The sequence below is a fragment of the Papio anubis genome, chromosome 9, assembly GCF_008728515.1.
Source record: "Papio anubis isolate 15944 chromosome 9, Panubis1.0, whole genome shotgun sequence".
Lineage (NCBI taxonomy): Eukaryota > Metazoa > Chordata > Mammalia > Primates > Cercopithecidae > Papio > Papio anubis.
Genome location: NC_044984.1, coordinates 91,180,026 through 91,206,389, shown reverse-complemented (window position 1 = coordinate 91,206,389; position 26,364 = coordinate 91,180,026). Strand labels below are relative to the sequence as shown.

The window sequence follows — 26,364 nt, the reverse complement described above, 5'->3', positions numbered from 1 at the left end:
AACTTTCAATGCTCCCTTACTCACTTCTGCAAAGACTAGTTTTCCAATGGCAAAGAAGTGATATAGTTTTGAAAAACACTGAGGACTATTGTATTTAAAATGTGTCTTATGTTTAGAATTCCTTATAGCCCAGGAATGAGTGAAAGAAGAGCACTCTTGTACTAGATGGAGTTGATTGTCTGACTTCCTCATCTTTGTATCTTAATCACCTAACAAAATACCTGGCATATGGTATGTACTCAATAAATCTTTTATTAATTAGTAAGCAGCTAAATTATATGTGTTTGTAAATAAATAAATATTAGGGATGAGAAGAGTTTGGTTCCCATTCCTATTTTTGTCACTAATGAGTTGTGGCATTGGTCAAGTCGCTTTACCCACATGGGACCTTGCTTCTTCCTCTGTAATATGTGAGCATTGAATAGATGTTCCCTTAGTTTCTTTCCAGTTCTGAACTTTGCCTTGGGTGGTACCAAGAGAAGTCAGAGAAGGTTTCCAATGCAACCTACTATATGATGCAGCAATGGAGAATCAACATTAGAACTGTAAGCTGCATTAGTAGCAATGGCCCAGACCAGTGCTTCTCAAACTTGAATGTACATAATTATACTTGGGAGAGACTATTAAAATGCATATTCTGACTCAGTGGGTCTGAACTGAGAGTCTACATTTCTAATGAGATTCCAGGGGATGCTAGTGCTGCTGGTTCTCAGCCATACTTTGTGTCGCAACAGCTATTTCAAATGTCAGTCCCTATCTCCCTTATACAGCACAGCTTTTGCCTTTCCAAGCTCCCTGAAGCTGGACGTTATTTTGGGCCCCATCTGAAGGACCAGGCTCTAGCTAATCGCATGGTCAACAAGGCCCAAAATCCAGAGCACCTCAGAGGGAATCCCTGGGCCTCTGCATGATTCCTGAGTTACAGCACTCCCAACATCTAAGTTGGTCATTGGGCTTCTGCTTTTATTATTACTTGGTAGCTTTCCCAGGAACCCTAACTCTTCCTTCGGTAACTTGCTAGGACTGAACTTGTCTTAAATGCACAGCTTGTTTATTTGGAAACCTGAAACAGAGTCTAGCTTTCCAGAAAAGAGTACTAGGTCCACGTATCTTGTTTATAGACTGGCTGGATTCCTGCACTAAATAAACATACCTCCAAATACCATTTCAGTCGCATTGAAGTTTGTGTTTTCACTTGGCAGAGTCTTGCTCTTCAGTGATGTGCTTGCTCAAACTTCCTGCCTTTGATCAGCCTTATCCATCTGAGTCTTCTATGGCCTTTGAATACCTTGCCTTGGACTGTCCAACTGCGCTCAGTAAAATGGCCTTTGTTTTTTGCTTTTTTTCCAAGTTTACTTATTTTTTCCAACTTTATATATATAGAGAGTTTGGCTAGTGACAAAGTCTTGGCTTTTAGAGTACACATCACCTGAATAGTGAACATTGTACCCAATAGGTAATTTTTCAATCTTCACCCATCTCCCACCCTCCCACTCTTCGTCATTTCCAATGTCTATTATTCCACTGTGCGTGTCCATGTTTACTCATTGTTTAGCTTCCAATTCTAAGTGAGAACATGGGTATTTGGCTAAGTTATTTTAGTTAGGATAATGGCCTCCAGTTATATCCATGTTACCACAAAAGACATGATTATTTTTTATGGCTGAGTAGTTATTTATCCAGTCCTCTATTGATGGACACGTAGGTTGATTCCACATATTTGCTATTGTAAATAGTGATGCAGTAAACATACAAGTGCAGGTATCTTTTTGATATTATAATTTATTTACCTTTGGATATACACCCAGTCACAGAACTGCTAAATCCAATGGTGGTTCAATTTTTAGTTACCTGAGAAATCTCCCTACTTTTTTCCATAAAGATTGTACTAATTTACATTCCCACCAAGAGTGTATAAAAGTATTTCATCTTCTCCAATTCCGTAATTCCACCTTGCCAATATTTTTTTTTTTTTTTTTTTTTACTTTTTAATAAGTCATTCTGACTGGTGTAAGATTATATCTTGTCATTTTAACTTTCATTTCTCTGATGATTAGTGATGTTGAGCACTTTTTTGCATGTTTATGGAAAACTTGTATATTTTCTCTTGAAAAATAAATGTTCATGTTTTGAGTCCACTTTGTAATTTTTTTTCTTGTTGAGTTGCTTGAGTTCCTTGTAGATTCTATTTTTTATACCTGTACCATGTTGTTTTGGTTACTATAACCTTGTAGCATAATTTGAAGTGAGGTAATGTGATGCCTCCAGCTTTGTTCTTTTGGCTTAGATTGCTTTGGCTATTCCAGCTCGTTTTTTGTTCCATATGAATTTTAGGATTTTTTTTTCTAATTATCTGTGAAAAACGTTGAACCTGTAGATCGCTTTGGGCAGTGTGGTCATTTTAATAATATTGATGCCTCCAAACCATGAAGATGGAATGTCTTTCCATGTTTCTGTCATCTACACTTTCTTTCATCAGTGTTTTGTAGTTCTCTTTTCAGAGATCTTTCATGTCCTAGGTTAAATATATTCCTAGGTATTGTTTTATGTAGTTATTACAAATGTGATTGCCTTCTTGATTTGGTCCTTGGCTAGATCATTATTGGTATATAGAAATGCTACCGATTTCTGTACGTAAATTTTGTATACTGAAGCTTTACAAAATTCATCTATCAAACTAAGAGGTTTTATGGTGGAGTCTTTAGGATTTTTTAGTTATAAGATCAGCAAATAGAAGTGATTTGACTTTCTCTTTTCCAATTTGTATGTCTTTAATATTTTTCTCCTGCCTGATAGCTGCGGTGAGAACTTCCAGTACCATCTTAAATAAGAATGGTGAAAATGGGCATCCTTGCCTTGTTCCAGCTTTCAGAGAGAATGTTTTCAACTTTTCCCCTTTCAGTCTGATATTGGCTGTAGGTTTGTCTTAATTATGTCTTCATCATGTTGAGGTATGTTATTTTATGCCTAATTTGTTGAAGATTTTTATAATAAAGGTATGCTAAATTTTACCGAATGCTTTTTCTACATCTGTTGAGATGACCATATAGTTTTTGTCATTAATTTTCTTTATGTGATGTATCACATTTATTGATTTCCATATGTTGACTTATAATGGCATCATTGGGATAAATCCCACCTGATCATGGTGTATTATCTTTCTGATGTGCTATTGGATTTGATTTGCTAGTATTTGGTTGAGGATTCTTGCAACTATATTCCTCAGGATATTGGTCTGTAGTTTTCTTTTTCTGTTATGTCCAGTATCAGGGCAATACTGGTCTTATACAATGAGTTAGGAAGAATTTCTTCTTACTCAGTTTTTTGGAATAGTTTTAGGAGTATTGGTATTATTCTTCTTTGTATGTTTGATAGAACTTGGCTATGAATCCATCTAATCCTGGGTTTTTTGTTGATGCTTGGAGATTTTTTTTATTACTGATTCAATCTTGCTACTTACTATTGGTCTGTTCATGACTTTTATTTCTTCCTACTTCAATTTCAGGAGATTGTATGTTTCCAGGATTTTATCCTTTTCCACTAGGTTTTCTAGTTTGTCTCATATAGTTGTTCATAATAGTCTCTGGTCATCTTTTGTATCTCTGTAATATCAGTTGTACTGTTGTGTCTGGAATTGGTGGGTTCTCGGTTTCGCCGACTTCAAGAATGAAGCCATTGACCCTCACAGTGAGTGTTACAGTTCTTAAAGATGGTGTGTCTGGAGTTTGTTCCTTCTAGTAGGCTCGTGGTCTCGTTGACTTCAGGAGTGAAGCTGCAGACCTTCATGGTGAGTGTTACAGCTCTTAAAGGCAGCACGTCTGGAGTAGCTCATTCCTTCCGGTGGTTTTGTGGTCTCACTGGCCTCAGGAGGGAAGCTGCAGACCTTCGCAGCAACTGTTACAGTTCATAAAGTTAGCACATACGGAGTTGTTCGTTCCCCGCGTCCAGAGCTGTTCTTCCCTCCCAGTGGGTATGTGGTCTCACTGGCTTCAGGAGTTAAGCTGCAGACCTTCGCGGTGAGTGTTACAGCTCTTAAACGCAGTGCAGACCCAAGGAGTGAGCAGCAGCAAGATGTTTTGTGAAAAGCAAAAGAACAAAGCTTCCACAGCATGGAAGGGGACCCGAGCAGGTTGCCCCTGCTGGCTCCTGCATCCTGCTTTTATTCCCTTATCTGGCCCCACCCACATCCTGCTGATTGGTCCGTTTTACAGAGAGCTGATTGGTCCATTTTGACAGAGTGCTGACTGGTGCATTTACAATCCCTGAGCTAGACACAGAGTACTGATTGGTGCATTTACAATCCTTTAGCTAGACATAAAAGTTCTTCAAGTCTCCACTAGGTTAGCTAGATACAGAGTGCTGACTGGTGCATCCACAAACCCTGAGCTAGACACAAGAGTGCTGATTGGTGCATATACAATCCTCCAGCTAGACATAAAAGTTCTCCAAGTCCCCACCCCACTCAGGAGCCCAGCTGGCTTCACCTAGTGGATTGTGCACAAGGGCCGCGGGCAGAGCTACCTGCCAGTCCCATAGTCCTATGCTGCACCCACATTCCTCAGCCCTTGGGTGGGTGGTCGATGGGACCCCGTGCCCTGGAGCAGGGGGTGGCGCCCGTTGGGGAGGCTCGGGCCGTGTGGGAGCCCATGGGGCACGGTGGGGTGGGGGAGGTCATGGCGGGCTGCAGGTTCTCGGGTTCCTACCTGTGCCTCTCCCTCCACACCTCTTGGGGAGCAGAGGGAGCCAGCTCTGGCGTCGGCCAGCCCAGAGAGGGGCTCCCACAGTGCAGCGGCAGGCTGAAGGTCTCCTCAGGCATGGACAAAGCAGACGATCAGGCCAAGGAGGCGCCAAGAGCCAGCGAGGGCTGCTAGCACATTGTCACCTCACGATGTCTCCTTTTTAAATTATGATTGTGTTTATTTGGTTCTTCCATTTTCTTAAGTCTAACTAGTGCCTCGACAATTTTGTTTATCTTTTAAAAAAAACCCTTTGTATCGTTTTTTAGTCTCTATACCATTTAGTTCTGTTCTGAGCTTTGTTATTTGTTTTCTTCTGCTAACTTTGAGTTTTGTTTGTTCTTGTTTTTCTAGTTCCTTGAAGTGTAACATTAAGTTGTTAATTTGTGACTTTTCAACTTTTTTGATGTAGGCATTTAATGCTATGAACTTCCCTCTTAGCACTGCTTTTGCTACATCCCACAGTTTTCTTTTTTTTAATGTTGTGTTTTCATTTTCATTCATTTCAAAAAATTTTTAATTTCCATCTTAATTTCTTCATTGATCTAGTAATATTTCTAGAACATGCTGTTTAATCTCCATGTGTTTGTAAGATTTTGGAGCTCCTCTTAGTACTGATTTCTAGCTTTCTTCTATTGTAGTCTGATAAATTCTTTGACATAATTTTTATTAAAAAATCTGTTAAAACTTTTTTTATGGCCTAATAGGTGGTCTATCTTGGGGAATGTTCCATGCACCAATGAAAAGAATGAATATTCTGTAGTTGCTGGATAAAATATTCTGTAAATCTCAGCAAAATGAACTTTGTATAAAGTCCAACATTTATTTGTTAATTTTCTGTCTTGATGATCTATCTAGTGCTATGAGTGGGATGTTAAAGTTGTCCACTATTATTGTATTGCTGTCTATCTCTTTCTTTAGGTTTAGTAATATTTGTTTTGTGAATTTGTGTACTCTGATGTTGTGTGCATATGTATTTCAGATTGTTACATCCTCTTGCTGAATTTATCCCTTTATCATTATATAATGATCTTCCTTGTCTTTTATTACTGTTTTTTAATTTAAAGCTGGTTTTGTTTGGTATAATGTAGCTACTCCCACTTGCTTTTGGTTCTTACTCCTTTGGAGTATCTTTTTTCACCCCTTTACTTTCAGTCTATTATGGGTCTTTATAGATAAGGTGAGTTTCTTATAGGTAGCATATAGTTGGATCATGGTTTTGTTTTGTTTTTTAATCCATTCTGCCAATCTGTATCTCTTAAGTGGAAGATTTAATCCATTTATATTCAAAGTTAATATTGATATATGAGGCTTTGTTCCTGTTATATTGTTAATTGTTTTCAAGTTGGTTTATAAATCGTTTCTTTTTCTCTTGTTTTGTGGTTTGATAAGATTCTGCCATGTTGCCACTTGATCCTTTCTCTTCCTCTTTTGTGTGACTGTTTCATAAGAACTGTAAGTTTTATATTTCTATGTGTTTTCATGGTGGTGAATATCAACCTTTTGTTTCCACGTTTAAGAACCATTTGGGCATTTCATGTAGGGCCAGTTTAGTAATGACAAACTCCATCAGCATTTGCGTGTCTGGGAAAGATTTTATTTCTCCTTCATTTATAAAGCTTATTCTGGCAGTATATAAGATTACTCAGTGACAGTTTTCTCTTTCTGTACTTTGAAAATGCCACTGCATTCTCTTCTGTCCTGTAAGATTTATGCTGAAAAGGCCGCTGTTAGACTAATGAGATTTCCTTTATAGATGACTAGACACTTCTCTTTTGCTAATTTTACTTTTTTTTTCACTTTGACTTTTGACATTCTGAAGATAATAAGCCATGATGAAGTCTTTTTTGCAATGTATTTGCCTGAGGATCATTGGGCCTCCTGTATCTGGATGACTGACTCTTTGCTATATTTGGGAAGTTTGCATCAATTATGTTCTTAAGTAAGTTTCCTAATCTTTTTGATCTCTCTTTCTCCTTGGAAATACCAATAATTCATAAGTTCTGGTGATTTACATAGTCCCAGATCTCTCAAAGACTTTGTTCATTCTTTTTCATTCTTTTTTCTTATTTTTGTCTGACGAGAGTATGTCAAAAGACCCGTCTTCAAGTTCAGAGATTCTTTCTTCTGCTTACTCTAGTGTGTCACTAAAGCTTTCAAGTGTATTCTGTATTTCCTTCAATGAATTTTTTGTTCAGAAATTCTTTTTTTTTAAAGATATTTATCTCCTTGTTAAATTTTTCATTCATACCCTGAATTGATTTTCTGATTTCTATGTATTGGTTTTCAGATTTTTCCTGCATTTCACTGAGGTTCTTTCAAACCAATATTTTGAATTCTTTAGCCAGCATTTCAAGGAATTTTTTAAATTAGGATTTATTGCTGGATGATTGTTGAGGTCCTTTGGTTGTATCATATTTCCTGCTTTTTCATGTTTACTATGTCCTTCCATTGATATGTGCATCTGATGTAGCAGTTGCTTGTTCCAATTTTATGAAATTGATTTGGAGGGGACAACTATTTTTTTCCTGAGGGTGTACATATGTTGTTGGTTGAGTAGGCTATTTTGGCTTTGATTTTCGGTGACTGCAATAGTGTGAACTTTGTGTTACTCCTTTGACAATACACAAGGTCACTGGTATCCCTGATTTCCTTGGTGGCTTAAGGTAGAGTTATTAGTTGAGGATGCGGTGAAGTTTTGCTGCAGATTTGGAGACAAACTGAGCCGTCTCCAGACCCCACTGGTGGCAGCAGTGGGGCAAATGTGCTTGTTTTTAAGCCTCAGAGCAGGTTACACAGGCTCCAGTGTTAGTGAATCCTGGAGGGCTGAATCATGGGTTTCTAGGTGGCTTGTTAGAAGTTAGTAGTGGGAATGAGATTTCATCTCATGCCAGCTAGAATGGTGATCATTAAAAAGTCAGGAAACTACAGAGGCTATGGAGAAATAGAAACACTTTTACAGTGTTCGTGGAGTGTAAATCAGTTCAACCATTGTTGAAGACAGTGTGGCAATTCCTCAAGGATCTGGAACCAGAAATACCATTTGACCCAGCAATCCCATTACTGGGTATATACCCAAAGGATTATAAATCATTCTACTATAAAGACACATGCACACGTGTGTTTACGGTGGCACTATTTACAATAGCAAAGACTTGGAAGCAACCCAAATGCCCATCAATGATAGACGGGATAAAGAAAATGTGGCACATATACACCAGGGAATACTATGCAGCCATTAAAAAGAATGAGTTCATGTCCTTTGCAGGGACATGGATGAAGCTGGAAACCATTTTCTCAGCAAACTAACAGCACCAGAAAACCAAACACCACATGTTCTCACTCATAAGTGGGAGCTGAACAATGAGAACACATGGACACAGGGAGAGGAACAGCACACACTGGGGCCTGTCTGTGGGTAGGGAGCAGGGGGAGGGAGAGCATTAGGACAAATACCTAATGCATGTGGGTCTTAAAACCTAGATGGCGGGTTGATAGGTGTAGCAAACCGCCATGGCACATGTATACCTATGTAACAAACCTGCACGTTCTGCAAATGTATACCAGAACTTAAAGTATAATAATAATAATAATAATAATAATAATAAAGAAGTTAGCAGTGGGAGTAGTGGGCCAGATGTATGGGCAAGTTCTCAAGCCCCTAGGCAGCTGGTGTCATATGGGTGGTGGCTATAGCACTGATGGAGCGACCTACTGGGACCCGAGGAGTCTGTGTTGGTGTTCTTGGTAACTGCAATGGATTGAGTGGACTAGTCCTCAGTCCCACAGTTGCCCATAGCAGGGCAGTGGGTATTGTCCTAAGTGTGCTTAGGATAGTTTGATCTCCCCTGTTGCTCCCCTGGTTGGGTGGCAGCTACAGCTGCATTGCCTGGAACTCGGCCCAAGAGTAAGGTATAGCCCAACATTAAACTCTCAAAATGGTGCCAGTTGTGGGTTTGTGACCAGAGTGGGTGGCTCTGACCCCCCTCAGGAGAGCAGCATGGGCAAGAATCAGTAATGTATGTAGTCTGCTTGAGTCTTGATCTCACAGCAGCCTGTAGCAGGGTAGTGGGTATTGTCCTAGGTATGCATAGGAGAGATTGGTTTTCTTGTTCCTCCTTGGTCAGGCAGCAGCTGCTGCCACATCAACTCAAACTCAGTCTGAAGGTGGGGCACAGCCCAGCGTTAAACTTTCAAAACAGCACCTTAGGCCTGCAGTCAGGGAGGGCAGGACCCTTTCAAGCCATGCAATGTGAGCAAGAAGCTGTGGGAAGTGTGGTCCACTCACTTCTCAGTTTCACAGCAGCCCATTGGAGGGCAGTGAGTATTATCCTAGAAATGCATAGGAGAACCTAGTTCCCTGTCCCTCCTTGGCCAGCTGGCAGCTACAGTCATGTCAGCCCAAATTCAGACCACACAACAACCTTTGTAGCAGCAATGATTCCCTCCAAATTAGTTCTCAGGTGCCCAAAGGAAGGGCCAGCTACTGATTCCTTATTATCCCTCCTCCCTATTAGTTGTGACTTGTATTCCTTCAGCCTTCCCAAGTTATAAACATAATTCAAATTTATTCTGTTCCTCAAATGAGCTAGATCCTCCTAGGAATGCTGGATTCTAAAAAGAGCAGGAAGATGAGACAGGATAAAGTTAAAAGTCCTAAGGTACAATCTGGGGACAAATTTGGGCGATCAAACCTTTAGCCATGCTTCCATCTTCTTACAGTTAAACTGTAGTAGTATGTCTCTCTGACTTAAATAAACCACTCTTTGCAGCTATTTTTAAAGCCATTGTCTGGGAGGTTCATTAAAATGATAGTCCCTGGCAGCCTAGTTGGTATTTGTCCCTGCAAGATTTTGAAATTGTTCAAAAGATGCTTAGTTTGTACAAAGTTCCAATGAATAGCTTGTAATGTGGTTCTATTATATTCTATTAAAGATAATTTTGTCAACCAGGATAGAACAATTTCTACCTCGTATACTCAAGAAGCTAAGATTTTCAAAGTTGTGAACTTAACTCCGAAGTATTGTGGCATGGAGTATTAGCCCTCTGAATTATTGAAAAATTTCATATCAAAATCCCCAGTGCTGGAATTTCAACTCTGCTGCCGCTGGCATCCCTAGTTCCTATTGGTATTTATGCTTCAATGTGGTGAATAAACTAAAGGGACCAAGTGGGTGGATCAAGGGATGTTAAATTGCATTGTCACACAATGATTCTTTTTGTCCCTGAAAACTCCAAAGCTCCAAGTCAGTTATTAATTTTCATTACCATCCTTTCAAGAAGCTAGAAGTGCCCATAGCCAGGAGCATCATCTGAGGACTCAATACAGCACCATGCTCAGACGTGCAGACTCTGGAGTCAGATTGCTTCAATTCTGACTCCTTGCCCACTAACATTCTTCCATCCTGTGTCTCACTTCTTTTTATGTAAAAGGGGACTAATGAAAGCATTTATCTTACAGAGTTGATGTGAAATGATGGAAGTAAAGTGCTTGGAACATAGTGAGTTCTACATAAGTTTTCTTTCTTATTATCTTGTGGGTTTCACGAGCTTCAGCCAGTTATTCAACATTAAACTCAATGCTAAAATCCTGAAACAATGAGTAGATGAATGCTTAAAATCATCAAACGAATTTCAGCTTTTTCTTCCAAAACAATAAAATCTGGAGTCTGAGATCTAGGGCATCTAGGTCAGTGTTTCTTGACTTTTTGACTGAGCATTATGGCAGCAACTACATCTTTTATCATGACCTAATGCATACATGCTTATTGTCAAAGGGGAAAAATATTCTCAAACTAAAAAATGGAAAAACTGTGTGTTCTGCATCTTTTCTTGTGACTAGAGAAAATCACTCAAGCAATTTGCTTAAATCTGAATTTTTTAGTTGGTGTTCTGCTTCTAATCTCTGCCTGACACTAGTTCATGCTTCTGTGTTAATTGTCAGACACAATTGTTGATGGATAAAACCTTGTTACTCTAATTATCAGCCACAAAGATATTCTTAGCATTTGCTTCTTAGATATTGCTTTGTTTTGTTTTTCCAATAGCAGCATACAGACATCTCAAATTATCCTGCCGCAAACTGCCCTTGTAATAACTGATATGGATATGATGTTTCTGTGACCTTGTGAAATAAGCTTTATGCTTTCTTCCTCTTTTTTAAAACTAACTGCTTAGGTAAACATTCTGTTTCCCGACTATGTATTCCTCCCATTTCTTAACCCTCTCTGAATGGATATAATCTTTTATTAGCTCCTTGCCAGCAAGTAAATAAAATTTGACATATGCTGAAGACCAACCTAAGAAATGTTGTTTTTAACGTATATATCATAAAATGAAAGTTTCAGGAAACATTTTTATATGCAATGCGTTCTAGTGTTTTTTGTGTTTCATTTCTTTTTAAAAAATTCTATTTATGATCCACTATACTCCTTGACCCATTAGTATTTTTAATTATAATTTGAAAACTACTGCACTACATTCCCCTAAAAGACACTACAGATTCATTATTTTTTAAATGTATATGGAATATCTGGCAAGGATTTAACTGGCAAAGAGTGGAAGGGACAGTACTTTTAAAATGTGGGAAATAGCATGAAAGGTATCTGGAGAGTTATATGCTAAAGTTTCTCTTTTGTATCTGGATGGGAATAGAATTATAATTGACCAAGAGTTAGTAGCAGATTTCCAGCCTAAGGTAGCAGAATGAAGGGGCCAAAGTGAGAAATGGTGCTGGAGAACAAAGAGAGGCAGGCCCGAGAGGTTTCATGATTTGACGTGGGTCACATGAGTCAAGGAGTTGCAGAAGCTACCAGAGGCACAGCTAGAGGGGACAGCACTCAAGAGCTAGGAAGTGTAAGAACAGACCAATGCAGAACACAAAAAGCAAATAAAAATGCTGAACAGGGCAAAACTATAAGGCAAATGTTTTATGGGAAAAAGCCTGAGGCTCTTCTTACCCAAAGCAGCAATCAAAGGAATTCTATAGTGGAATGTCCCTCTGTGAAAGGCCGTATTGACCAACTGCTGGGTTTTTAAAAGTTTGACCCATTTTCAAGGCTATCCTAAAATCTGAATTACTGTTCAATCTCCAGTAATTCATGGATTGATACTGAACTGGTCCTAAATACTTGTCCCCTCCTTCCTTCTGTCCCCCAATTAGCCCTATTCAAATGTCCATCCATATGGATATAGATATGAATAAATATATAGATAATGGATATAAATATAAGGATAACATACATTAAAATGAATTATATCTATGATACAAATTTGTAAACTGCATTTAGAGGCAAACTAAGGTTTTCTTTTATTTGCTATGTACTTAAATTTTGCTGGTTAGGCACAGTTTACTCTCTTTTCTGCAGAATGTTGGAAGCTAAAGTATCTATAAGGAGATATTACTGATAAACATTAAAGGTGCCTTTAAATAATGATTACCAAGTATATTTAATGTATATTTGAAGCTATTAAACTTTAAAAGCATAATAATTTAAAAATAATTTCACATAAAAATGACAACTACTCTTTATTGAGTTTAGGAGTTTATAGTTATCTCTAATTACAGATGAGGGTAACCTTGATGCAGAAAAGTTAACTAATCTACTCAAGATCACACAACTGTTAAGTGGCAGAGATGAGATTCAAACCTAGGCAGTTTAGTTCCAGAGAATGTGTTCTTACCCACCAAAACAAATAGAAAGAAGACCAGTCCCAGTAAAACTGTGCAAAAAACAAAGAGGAAAATCTCAAAAGAAACTGGTTAAAGAAGTCCTAAAACTTCCAAAGCAGCAGTGTCTTTCTTCTCAACAGGATCAATGGAAATGAGCAGATGAGGTTTTGCATGTGTTGAAACAACATGATTTCTGAACTTAAATTACCCCATGAAAATTTAATTTACAAATAAATGTAAAATACTGACATGTATAGGCAAACAAAAATTGGAAGGGTTTGCCTCCAGAAGATCCTCACCAAAGGAAATTCTAAAGCATGTACTTCAACAGAAAGAAGTAGTCCTGGAAGAAATGTCTAAAATGCAAGAGGGAGTAAAAAACAAACCAAATGGTAAATGTGTAGGAGATTCATTAAAATAAAAAAAATTTCTTGTATAAAACAAGAAAAACAAATACATAAAAATAATAATATTATTTTGGGTTAAAAAGGAAAATGTACAGTAATGCCAGGTAAGCTATTAGGGGAGTAAAGGTATACATCAATGTAGATTTTAATAAGTTAAGTATGTATGTTGTCCTCAAGGTAACCACTAAAAGCACAGAAAGAGTGCATAATTTCAAAACTTACAGTGAAAAAATGAATGATAAAGAAATCAATCCAAAAGTAGATATTAAAGGAGAGGAAAAACAAAATCCAGGACAAGCAAAAGCAAGGTAGATTTAAACCGAATATATTAGTATTTACATTAATGGATTAAATTCTTCAGTCAGAAGGTAATATTGTTAGACAATATTTTTAAATATCCAAGAACATACCTTTTATAAGAAGCAAAATTAAAACACAAGTACATGGAAGAGTTGAAAGAAAAAGGCTGGAAAAATATTACCATGAAAATAATAAGCAAAATAAAGCCACCTTCCTATGTTAACATCAGATAAAGCAGGCTTTATGGGAAAATGAACATTATTACAAAAAGGTCATGTAATTTAAAAAGCATAATTAAGAAAAGTACTATTATCAAAATGATAAAATGTTCAATTCACCAAGACGATATAGCAGCTATCAATCTGATTGCACCTAAGAACACAGCCTCAAATTAAGTAAAGCAAAATTTGAGAGAACTATAAGAAAAAACTAAACAATGACAATCATAGTGAAAGATTTAAACATACTTCTCTTAGTAATTAATTTTTTTAAAAAAGGCAGACCAAATGAAAAAATCAGCAAGCATATAGATGATTTGAACAAGACTGGCCAAACTGACCGACTACACATAAATACTTCCTCAACAACTGAAGAGTATATATTCTTTTAAAGAGCAATAGATTACTTATACAATTAACACTTTCCTGGTGAAAAAAAAAAATCAAGTTTCAACAAATAGCAATCACACTAAGAATTTTTTATTACCACAAAACAACACAACCTGGGAATAGATAACAAAAGATAACTAGAAAAGCTCCACATAGTTTGGAATTTTAGAAACACATGTCAAAATAGCCCATGAGCCAAAGGAGAAATCGTAATGAAAATTTTGCAAAACTATTTTTAACTGAATGATGATGATGTCAACAGTATAATAAAAAACTTGTGTGATGCAGCCAAAACAATGTTTAGAGATAAATTCATAGCTTCAAAATGCATATATTAGGTAAGAAAAAGCTGAATACTGAAATAAACATCTATTGCAATAAGTCAGCAGCTAGGAAAATAACACAAAAAAGTAGAAAAAGATATATTAACGAAAACTAGCTAATTAAAAACTTCAAGAAAAAGAGGAGAATGCACAACCAATATAAGAAATGAAAAAGGGTACATCATTACGAATACATTAGATAGACTTAAAATATGAGAGAAATTTTAAATAAAATGGTCAAATTCCTAGAAATATCAACTAAAAATTGACTCAGAAGAAATAGACAACCCAAAATGTCTTATAAACAAAAATGATAGAATATTTAAAACTTGGTTTAACATAGGCACAAACTATCAGAGAAAATACTGGCTGAATCAGAACTGACTCCAACTCTGAAAACCAGTACACTAGTACTGTTGGTTAAAGACTGCATAAAACTATTAAGAATGATATCACTATTTATCAGAAAGAAAATATTAGGTTCCAATGGCTTTACGGATGAGTTCTAACAATCAAGTAAAAAACGGTACTCCAAATTTACACAAACTTCACAGAAAATAGTAAAATACAATATATTTATCAATTCATTTTATGATTCTAGCAAAATCATGATACGAAAAACATCTAACAAGAATAGTATAAAAGCATAATGAGAAAGAATGGCAGATAAAAGATAGGCCAAACTTGCAGTTTCCACTTGAATGGACAGAGCGACCTGTGGAGACTCACATCATTAACTTTCGCTCCAAGAACTAACACAGGAACATACCAGGAATTGAGAGAATCCACAGACCCTTTGAAGGAAGTGGGTGGCTTGCTGCTGCAGACTCCATAAGATAGCCAAAACTGTGAGTGCCCAATATGTGAAAGGGGGAATGTTCACCCTCAAACAAACATCCTTACTGGGGTATCTGAGAGTTCATATCACAGGAGAAGGATTTGACCTTACCTGGAGCTGAGACAAATTTAGAGAGCCAAGCAAAATATAGGGTGGAGGAAGCAGCAGAAAGAGCCCTGTGGGCACTCTCAGTCCCCAGGGAAGACATTTCTTACTTGATCTCACAGGGATCCTTGGGGAGGGCTGTCAGTGGAATTGGGGAAAGACTACAGGGATAAGGAAACTTCCAGATGAACTTTGCAACAATTTCAACCAAATATAAAGTTTCCTGGACAGAATCTGGAGGAGGGGGCAAATGGGGAGTACAGATACAAGCATGGCAGCCAGGCAGGTAGGGAGGCTCAAAACCTGAAAGCCCTGCTTTTTTTCTCAGCAGGGAGGCTTGTAGTCTAGGGCATGTTCTCAGCCCTGCTCACTAGCTGCCTAGAAATAAACTCAGTGCTGTTGGGAGGGCACGGTGGGAATGAGACTCGTCTTTTGGGCCATGTGGGAGGTGGGTGAGGCCTGTCACTGCCAACTTTCCCCCACTTCCCTGACAACCTGTATGATGCAGCAGAGGCAGCCATAATCTCCCTGAGAATGTTACTCTATCCACCTGAGAACCACACCATCATCTCCCACAGCAGTCACAGCAGCCACAGCAAGCCCTGCCCAAGGAGAGTCTAGGCTTAGACACGCCTAACTCTGCCCCCACCTAATGGTTTTTCTATACCACTCTGGTAGCCAAAGACAAAGGACATAATCTCTTCAGAGCTCTATGGCCCCATCCACCACCTGAGAAACCCAAATACTTATTCCAGACAACCCTAGGGCAACCTTGTGTCTTACCTACACTATCACAGCTGATGCTCTCTTGAAAGCACCACCTCCTGGTTGGAGGCCAATCAACACAAAACCTGTGCACTAAACAAATATACAACCAAGGACCTTCACAGAATCCACTTCACTTCCCTACTACCTCCACCAGAGCAAGTGCTGGTATCCATGGCTGAGAGACCAGAAAACGGATCATGTTACAGGACTCTTTGCAGACACTCCTCTGTAGCAGCCCAGAGCTTGGCAGCTTCAATGGGTGGCTAGACCCAGAAGAGAAATAACAATCACTGCAGTTCAGCTCTCAGGAAGCTCCATCCCTAAGGGAAGAGGGAGAACACCACATCAAGGGAGCACTCCATGGGACAAAATAATCTGAACAGAAGCCCCTGAGTCCCAGATCTTCCCTCTGACACAGTCTACCCAAATGAGAAGAAACCAGAAAAACAATTCTGGTAATATGACAAAACAAGGTTCTTTAACACCCCCAAAAGATCACTCTAGCTCACCAGCAATGGATCCAAACCAAGAAGAAATTTCTGAATTGCCAGAAAAAGAATTAAGAAGGTTGATTATTAAGCTACTCAAGGAGGTACCACAGAAAGGTAAATACCAATTTAAAGAAATGTTTTAAAGGTTACAGGATATGGATAGAAAAATATTCAGAGAAATAGATAGCATAAATAAAAAACAATGACAAAGCCTGGAAATGAAGGGCACACTTGAGGAAATACAAAATACAATGGAAAGTCTCAACAACAGAATTGAACAAGTATAAGAAAGAACTTCAGAGCTCAAAGACAAGGCTTTCAAATTAACCCAATCCAACAAAGACAAAAATAAAAACAAAAAAAGAACAACATCTCCAAGAAGTTTGGGATTATGTTAAACAACGAAACCTAAGAATAATTAATATTCCAGAGAAAGAAGAGAAATCTAAAAGTTTGGAAAACTTATTTGAGGAAACTATCAAGGAAAATGTCGTTGGCCTTACTAGAGATCTAGACATCCAAATACAAGAAGTTCAAAGAACACCATGGAAATTCATTGCAAAAGTATCATCATCTAAGCACATAGTCATCAGGTTAGCTAAAGTCAAGATGAAGGAAAGAACCTTAAGAGCTGTGACACAAGCATCAGATAACCTATAAAGGAAAACCTACCAGATTAACAGCAGATTTCTCAGCAGAAAACCTACCAAGCTAGAAAGGATTGGGGTCCTATCTTTAGCCTCCTTAAACAAAACAATTATCAGCCAAGAATTTTGTACCCTGTGAAACCAAGTTTCATAAATGAAGGAAATATACACTCTCTTCCAGACAAACAAATGCAGAGAGAATTTGCCACTACCAAGCCAGCACTATAAGAACTGCTAAAAGGAGCTCTAAATCTTGAAACAAATCCTCAAAATACACCAAGATAGAACCTCCTCAAAGTATAAATCTCACAGGACCTATAAAACAATAATACAATGGAAAAAAACCGAGGTATTCAGGCAACAAATAGCATGATGAATAGAATAGTACCTCACAACTCAATACTAACTAATATAATACTTATATGGCCTAAATGCTCCACTGAAAAGATACAGAAAGGGAAAATGGATGAGAATTCACCAACCAAGTATCTGCTGTCTTCAAGAGACTCACCTAACACATAAGCTTAAGGTAAAAGGGTGGAAAAAGATATTCTATGCAAATTGACACAAAAAGTGAGTAGGAATAGCTATTCTTATGTCAGACAAAACAAACTTTAAAGCAACAGTAGTTAAAAAAGACGAAGAGGGACATTATATAATGATAAAAGGCCTTGTTCAACAGGAAAATATCACAATCCTAAATATATATGTACCTAACACTGGAGCTCTCAAATGTATAAAACAATTGCTACTAGACCAAAGAAATGAGATAGACAGCAACACAATAATAGCTTCAGTACTCCACTGACAGCACTAGACAGGTCATCAAGACAGAAAGTCAACAAAGAAACAATGGATTTAAACAATACCCTGGAACAAACAGACTTAACAGATACTTACAGAACATTCTACCCAACAACTGTAAAATATACACCCTATTCATCAGCACATGAAACATTCTCCATGATAGACCATATGATAGGCCACAAAACAAATCTCAATAACTTTAATAAAATCAAAATTATATCATGTACTATCTCAGACTAGAGTGGAATAAAGTTGGAAATCAACTCTTGAAGGGAACCCTCAGAATGCAAATACATGGAAATTAAATAATCTGCTTCCGAATGATCATTGGGTCAACAATGAAAGATGGAAATTAAGAAGTTCTTTGAACTGAATGACAATAGTGACACAACCTACCAAAACTGTGATACAGCAAAAGTGGTGCTAAGAGGAAAGTTCATAGCATTAAATGCCTACATCAAGAAGTCTGAAAGAGCACAAAACCAAACCCAAATCCATCAGAAGAAAAGAATAACGAAGATCAGAACAGAACTAAATGAAACTGGAAAAAAAAGTACGAAAAATAAATGAAACAAAAAGCTGGTTCTTTGAAAAGATAAATAAAACTGATAGACCATTAGTGAGATTAACCAAGAAAAGGAGAGAAGATCCCAACAAGCTCAATTAGAAACAAAATGAGAGATATTACAACCAATTCCACACAAATACAAAAGATCATTCAAGGCTACTATGAACACCTTTATGCACACAAACTAGAAAACCTAGAGGAGATAGATAAATTCCTGGAAATATACAGCCCTCCTAGATTAAACCAGAAAGAAACAGAAACTCTGAACAGACCAATAACAAGCAGTAAGACTGAAATGGTAATTAAAGGGCCGGGTGCGGTGGCTCACCCCTGTAATCCCAGCACTTTGGGAAGCCGAGGCAGGTGGATCACTTGAGGCCAGGAGTTTGAGACCAGTCTGGTCAACATGGTGAAACCCTGTCTCTACTAAAAGTACAAAAATTAGACGGGCATAGTGGCACATGCCTGTAGTCCCAGCTACTAGGGAGAGTGAGGCAGGAGAATTACTTGAACCCGGGAGGCAGAGGTTGCAGTGAGCTGAGAGTATGCCATTGCATTACAGCCTGGGCAAAAGAGTGAGACTCTGTCTCAAAAAAAAAAAAAAAAAAGGAAAGAAAGAAATGGTAATTAAAAAACTGCCAACAACAACAACAACAAAAAGTCCAGGACCAGATGGATTCACAGCTGAATTCTATCAGACATTCAAAGAATTGGTTGGGTGCAGTGGCTCACACTTGTAATCCCAGCATTTTGGGAGGCCAAGGGGGGCCAATCACTTGAGGCCAGGAGTTCAAAACAAGCTTGGACAACATGGCAAAACTCCCATCTGTACTAAAAATACAAAAATTAGCTGGGCATGGTGGTGCAGGCCTATAATCTCAGCTACTCAGGAGGCTGAAGCACAAGAATCATTTAAACCTGGGAGGCAGAGGTTGCAGTGAGCTAAGACCATGCCAGTGCACTCCAGCCTGAGTAATAGAGTGAGACTCTGCCTCGAAAAAGAAAAAAAAAAAAAAAGACATTCAAAGAAGAAGTGGTACAAATCCTATTGACACTATTCCAAAAGATAAAAAGAGAATCCCCCCTAAATCATTCTATGAAGCCAGTATCACCCAAATACCAAACCCAGGAAAGGACTTAACAAAAAAAGAAAACTACAGACCAATATCCCCAATGAACATAAATGTAAAAATCATCCAAAAAATACTAGTGAACCAAATTCAGCAGCACATAAAAAAGATAATCCACCATGGTCAAGTGGGTTTCATACTAGGGATGCAGGGATGGTTTAACATACACAAGTCAATAAATATGATATACCACACATACACACCATGGAATACTAATGAGCCATAAAAAGGAATGAAATAATGGCATTCACAGCAACCTGGATGGAATTGGAGACTATTATTCTAAGTGAAGTAACTCAGGAATGGAAAACCAAACGTCATATGTTCTCACTCATGAGATAGGAGCTAAGCTATGAGGATGCGAATGTGTAAGAATGATACAATAGACTTTGGGGGCTCAGGGGAAAGGGTGGGAGAGGGGTAAGGCAGGGTACAGAATTAAAAACAAAAATCACATGATCATCTCAATAGATGTAGAAAAAGCATTTGACAGAATCCAGCATCCCTTTATGATTAAAACCCTCAGCAAAACTGGCATAGAATAGACATACCTTAAGGCAATAAAAGCCATCTACAACAAACTCACAGCCAACATTATACTGAATGGAGAAAAGTTGAAAGCATTCCTCCTAAGAACTAGGGACAAGACAAGGATGCCCACTTTCACCACTTCTATTCAACATAGTACTGAAAGTCCTAGCCAGAGCAGTCAGACAAGAGAAAGAAATAACGGGCATCCAAATTGGTAAAGAGGAAGTCAAACTGTTGCTGTTTGCTGATGATATGATCATATCTCTAGAAAATTCTAAAGACTCATCCAAAAAGCTCCTAGAACTGATAAATGAATTCAGTAAAGTTTCAGGATATGAAATTAATGTACACAAATCAGGAGCACTGCTATACACCAAGCGCAACCAAGCTAAGAATCAAATCAAAAGCTCAACCCCTTTTGCAATAGCTGCAAAAGAAATTACTAAGGAATACGCCTAACCAAGGAGATAAAAGATCTCTACAAGGAAAACTACAAAACATTGCTGAATGAAATAATAGATGACAAAAACAAATGGAAACATATGCTCACAGAGAGGTAGAATCAATATTACAAAAATGATCATACTGCCAAAAGCAATCTACAAATTCAACGCAATTCCCATGAAAATACCACCATCATTCTTCACAGAAGTAGAAAAAGAAAATCCTAAAATTTACATGGAACCGAAAAAGAACCAGCATAGCCAAAGCAAGACTGACCAAAAAGAACAAATGTGAAGGCATCTCATTACTCAACTTCAAACTATACTATAAGGCCATAGTCACCAAAACGGCATGGTACTGGTATAAACATAGGCACATAGACCAATGGAACAGAATAGAGAACACAGAAATAAAGCCAAACACTTATAGTCAACTGATCTTTGACAAGGCAAACAAAAACATAAAGTGGGGAAAGGATACCTTCTTCAAAAACTGGTGCTGGGATAATTGGCAAGCCACATGTAGAAGAATGAAACTGGATCCTCACCTCTCACCTATATAAAAATCAACTCAAGATGGATCAAAGATTTAAGACCTGATATCATAAAAATCATAGAAGATAACATCACAAAAACCCTTCTAGATACTGCCTTAGCCAAAGACTTCATATTCAAGAACCCAAAAGCAAATGCAACAAAAACAAAGATAAACAGATGGGACTTAATTAAACTAAAAAGCTTCTGCACAACAAGAGAAATAATCATTAGACAACCCACAGAGTGGAAGAAAATCTTCGCAAACTGTACATCTGACAAAGGACTAATATCCGGAATCTACAAGGAACTCAAACAAACTAGTAAGAAAAAGAAAACAATACCATCAAAAAGTGGGCTAAGGACATGAATAGACAACTCTCAAAAGAAGATATACAAATGGCCGACAAACATGAAAATATGCCCAACATCACTAATTATCAGGAAAACACAAATCAAAACCACAATGCAAATACCATCTTGCTCCTGCAAAAATGGCCATAATCAAAAAATCAAAAAATAAATAGACGTTGGCATGGATGTGGCAAAAAGGAAACACTTTTACGCTGCTGGGGGAAATGTAAACTAGTACAACCACTATGGAAAACAGTGTGGAAATTCCCTAAATAATTAAAAGTAGATCTACCATTCCCACTACTGACAATCTCCCCAGACAAAAAAAAGTCATTATACCAAGAAAATACTTGCACACAAACATTTATAGCAGCACAATTCACAATTGCAGAAATATGAAATCAGCCCAAATGCCCATCAATCAGTGAGTGGATAAAGAAAATGTGATACATATATGCACACATACACACCATGGAATACTAATGAGCCATAAAAAGGAATGAAATAATGGCATTCACAGCAACCTGGATGGAATTGGAGACTATTATTCTAAGTGAAGTAACTCAGGAATGGAAAACCAAACGTCGTATGTTCTCACTTATGAGATAGGAGCTAAGCTATGAGGATGCGAATGTGTAAGAATGATACAATAGACTTTGGGGGCTCAGGGGAAAGGGTGGGAGAGGGGTAAGCAGGATACAGCGTACATTGCTCAGGTGATAGGTGCACCAAAAACTCAGAAATCACTACTAAAGAACTTATCCATGTTACCAACCACCACCTGTTCCCCAAAAACCTATTGAAATTAAAAAATAATAAAATTTTTTAAAGAATAGTATAAAATTAGCCCAATATTACTCTGGAAAACAGAGGCAAAAATCTAATACAAATAATAGCAAACTGAATCCAGCAAAATAAATATATCATGATCAATTTGAGTTTATCTCAGAAACACAAGGTTGATCTAACATTATAAAATTAACTAAATATTAAAAAGAAAAATTATAAAAATCATCTTGATACAGTAAAATATTCATGGTAAATATTCTTAGCAAAATAGCAGTAAAAAAATTATTTAACATGATAAATAACTACCAAAGAAAAGTTAAACATCATATATAATGGTGACACACTGAAAATTTTCCCTATGGGATCAGGAAAAAGAAAAATGATCAGCCTGAATCAGACTTTCTCAGATTTCTTGGTTATTTTCAAATTTATTCTACTAGACAATATAGATTATATATTGCTACCTGTTCTCATCTATATGATAAGAGAATGTCCTCTACTCTTCAAGTTATAATGGCCTAGTTAAGCTTTATATCTAAATGAAAGATTGAGTTCTATAATTATATTACATACCATAGGTTCTGTCTCCTTGGGAGGTCTATCCAAGGGAGGAATGTACCACTGAAAGCAAAGTTCTTTGTTTGAAGCTTGTGTTACCATTTCTATTGGCATTATTTCCACACAAGATGAGCTTGAAACAGGCTTAAAAGATAAAATGGATTGTAGAGAACTATCACGATACAACTAGGGAACAAACAAAAACATCAGTTTAATTACTGGTTACATTTGTTACATATATAAAACAAATTATTTGGCTATATTGAAAAATTCTGGGATTGTCTCAGTTTGTTTTACAGAGGTAAATCTTAAAACTAACCCTGGCTTACTACAGAGAAGATTCTCCTACAGTAAAAATATGCTGGCCAGGCGCAGTGGCTCACGCCTGTAATCTCAGCACTTTGGGAGGCAGAGGCGGGTGGATCACACAGTCAGGAGTCCGAGACCAGTCTGTCCAACATGGTGAAACCTCATCTCTACCAAAGAAATACAAAAATTCGCCGGGCATGGTGGTGTGCACCTGTAATCCCAGCTACTCAGGAGGCTGAGGCAGGAGAATTGCTTGAACCCGGGAGGCAGGGGTTGCAGTGAGCTGAGATCGTGCCATTGCACTCCAGAATGGGCGACAGGGCAAGACTTCGTCTCAAAAAATATATACATAGATATAGATATAGATAGATATCTATATACATATATAGGTACAGATATATAGAGATAGATATAGATATATATGCTTCAGAACTCAGTGAACTCAACAAATCTCTTCCACTCTGGTAAGTCTTACAGGATGAAGATCTAGCAGGGAAAATGCTCATGCCACCATTTCAGTCTCAACATCACCACTGTTTCTAGGAACACCTATTTGGTTTCTGGTTTTTTCACTGGTGAATATACTAAGGGTGTGGTTATAAATTACTATTATTTTTCCAATAGTATTTTTTTTGCAATGCCATATGGAAAATAAGACATATTTTGCTCCAAAGTCTAAAATCCATTCCTCTAAAATCCACTTGCTCTGAAAATTTAAAATCCTCCTCTCCTTAAATGAATGTGGCTGATTTGTAAGTTTGGTCCGTGATGAATATGGGCCCAGCTTCTTTTATGCAATTTTGGTCACTGAATGAGGAATCTTCAAGAAATATAAATGTATAGAATGCAATTGCCAATTTGGTAAATTACTTAATTAGTTGTTTAAGGTAACTGAAAAAGCAAAGCATGGTTGCTAATGATCAACAAAACAACAGGCTAGCCACAGAGATAATAATGGTAAAAACAATATTTCAAGTCTAAAAAGGACCGTCTGAGGTTGCAGTGAGCCAATATCACGCCACTGCACTCCAGCCTGGGTGACAGAGCGAGACTCTGTCTCAAAAAAAAAAAAAAAAAGGACCTTCTTCAATGAAGTGCAAACTACTTTCAATATTAACTTCTTGTTATGCCCAAGATTATAGCATGGCAGCTGGGAAGTGGTCCCTCTATTTCAGTCTTTTTGATATCTAAGGCCTGTCAAAGTTTGATGACCAAGGAGTGTTTCTCAGTGGCCAGAAAGAGATGCCTGGCGTTTCTATAAGGCTTTGTCCTTCCCATTATTTCTGAGCCTATTCAAGACATAATATGATTGTGAATGTAAGTCTTCAAAATAAAATAAAAACGGAAATAAAAACACTGACCTTTCAAGTTGTCTACTGATAAAAGAAAAAATGTTTTGACTGAAAGGTAATATTAAATGTGAAAAGTTTTCTAAATGTCTAGAGACAATCATAAAAGGCTATTATAAACCAGAATCCTTGCTTCTAAAAGCATGACCAAAATACACAATAAGCAAGATTAGCAGGGTTAAACAATCATTTGTAAGTGCTTAATTAAGAGTAATTTTATGTCAGGCAGTTCATCCAAAAAAAAAAAAAAAATCAAGTAAATAATTGATTCAAAAATAATTTCTTAAATTTCTTCATATCTGAGTGACTTTCAGAGGTTCTGACAACTATTTTAGCAAATACTTCATATTCATTAACTAGATAAGTATTGAAAAGTAAAAATACCTTTTATTTCAATACGTGCATTGTTTATTAGCACAGCAGTCTAATAATGATAAATTATAAACACAAGTCAATATCAAAATAGGTATTTAATTTTCCATTACCTTTCAAATACTATAATATGTAGTTGCCAAGAGGACTCATTACATATGCTAATTGATGAATTATACACTGAGTACTTTTATTCTACTTTTTTTTATTCTTTGAAAGAAATAAAACAACAGGCCCACCAGGAGAACTCTGGTTTGCCACAGTCCTGTAAACAGTAAAGCAGCTCACGCTAGTCAGATGTTTAACCTTACACTGACTGTCACAGGCATACAGTCCAAGCATGAATAACTCAGCATTATGCACAATTTTAATCATATTCTTTTTGGGGAATTTTTAATGTAACTTGTTTGCCACCTTTGCTTTTCCATCACAAAGCTCCGAAAGACTTGACAACATGGAGAATCACACAACTGATGAGCACAACACAGAGCAATGATTGTTCTGGAAAGGCATCTACTTCTTTGTGGGGGAAAGTAGGTTTAAGTGTCAAATTATGGAACGAGCTTGATTGAAAATAGCCTCCTGAGTGATTAAAGGTTCAAAGATGTTATTATAAAAATCAACCAAGCTTGGAGTTTATATATATATGTATATATATAAATCCAAAAGGCTTTATGCTCGTTAGCTGTCTACCCCAGTGAAACGAACACATGATGAGGTGGTTTGCACCTGTCAGGCAAGAGACAGTGATCTCCAGAGCTGATTATCCTGGGGAGTGTTACACTAATTATATCAAAAAAGAGCAAACAGGATGAAACAACTCTTTGATAACACTGCTGCCATTAGAAATGTCACATGTATTTACAATGTATTCAAGCTTGAACATTTGGAGCATAATCTTTAGGAAACGGGTAATGATAGACTGCCGTTAATACTAAAATACTCAAGCAGAGCTCCTTTTAGAATAGTATTTAAGAAATCACACCTATTAGTTTCTGAACTCTTAGATAATATTCACAAGAATAGATCAATTGAAACTATTGTTCTCAGTCTTCCTGTCCTCTGCCTCCTACTCCAAAATGCCTGAGGTATCTGTGACACCTGGCAGTAATCCTCAAAGACAGTCTCAGTTCCCAGGAGGGGTGAATCTGAATCTGGTGTTAGATGGCAACGATTTCATTCTGCTCCCACTGAGCGCTTCTGTGTGCAGGGCCAGACATTAACATTACCTTCCCGGCCTGCTCGCCTCCTCACTCACTCCTTCCCATGGAGGAGTGTTGCTCGATTGCTGAATCTGGGAAAAAGAACTTTGGGCATGCCTACTTCTGTGCTTTCTTCCTGGGAGTAAAATGTTTGCAGGAAGTGAACACTCTCTGCTCCTCATGTAACAGATTTTAAGGAGCCTGTCCCCATGTGAGGAGCCTGAAATGACCCAATAATATGAGGCCAGATTAGTAAATCTGTCTACTTTGGTACTCATTACTATGAAGATCATTTCACCAATAAATATAAACCACATCCTATAATATCAACTTCATGACTCCTAAAGATGAGCACTTTTAAATCCCAATCTGTTTTACTCTTTTATCTTATTTCCTGAATGATTTAGAATCTGGGCACAGAATGGGGTTGCTAAGCATCAGGCATGCCACGATATCCCAGTATCTGGGAAGAGAGAGGAAGTCATTTGAAAAATCTTCCAGTGTGCTTTCAATACATTGCACT

The 26,364-nt window shown here is 37.5% G+C and overlaps 1 protein-coding gene across 3 annotated transcripts in view; it reads right to left on the bottom strand.

Moving 5' to 3' along the window:
- Window positions 1–26,364, bottom strand: part of CFAP54 (cilia and flagella associated protein 54) — a 370,431-nt gene that overhangs the window by 65,510 nt on the left and 278,557 nt on the right. For all 3 annotated transcript variants that reach the window (XM_017946132.3, XM_021922809.2, XM_021922810.2), the window contains one exon: window positions 22,625–22,795. In XM_017946132.3, the coding sequence (XP_017801621.3) occupies window positions 22,625–22,795 (171 nt within the window). The remainder of the gene's footprint in view (window positions 1–22,624; window positions 22,796–26,364) is intronic.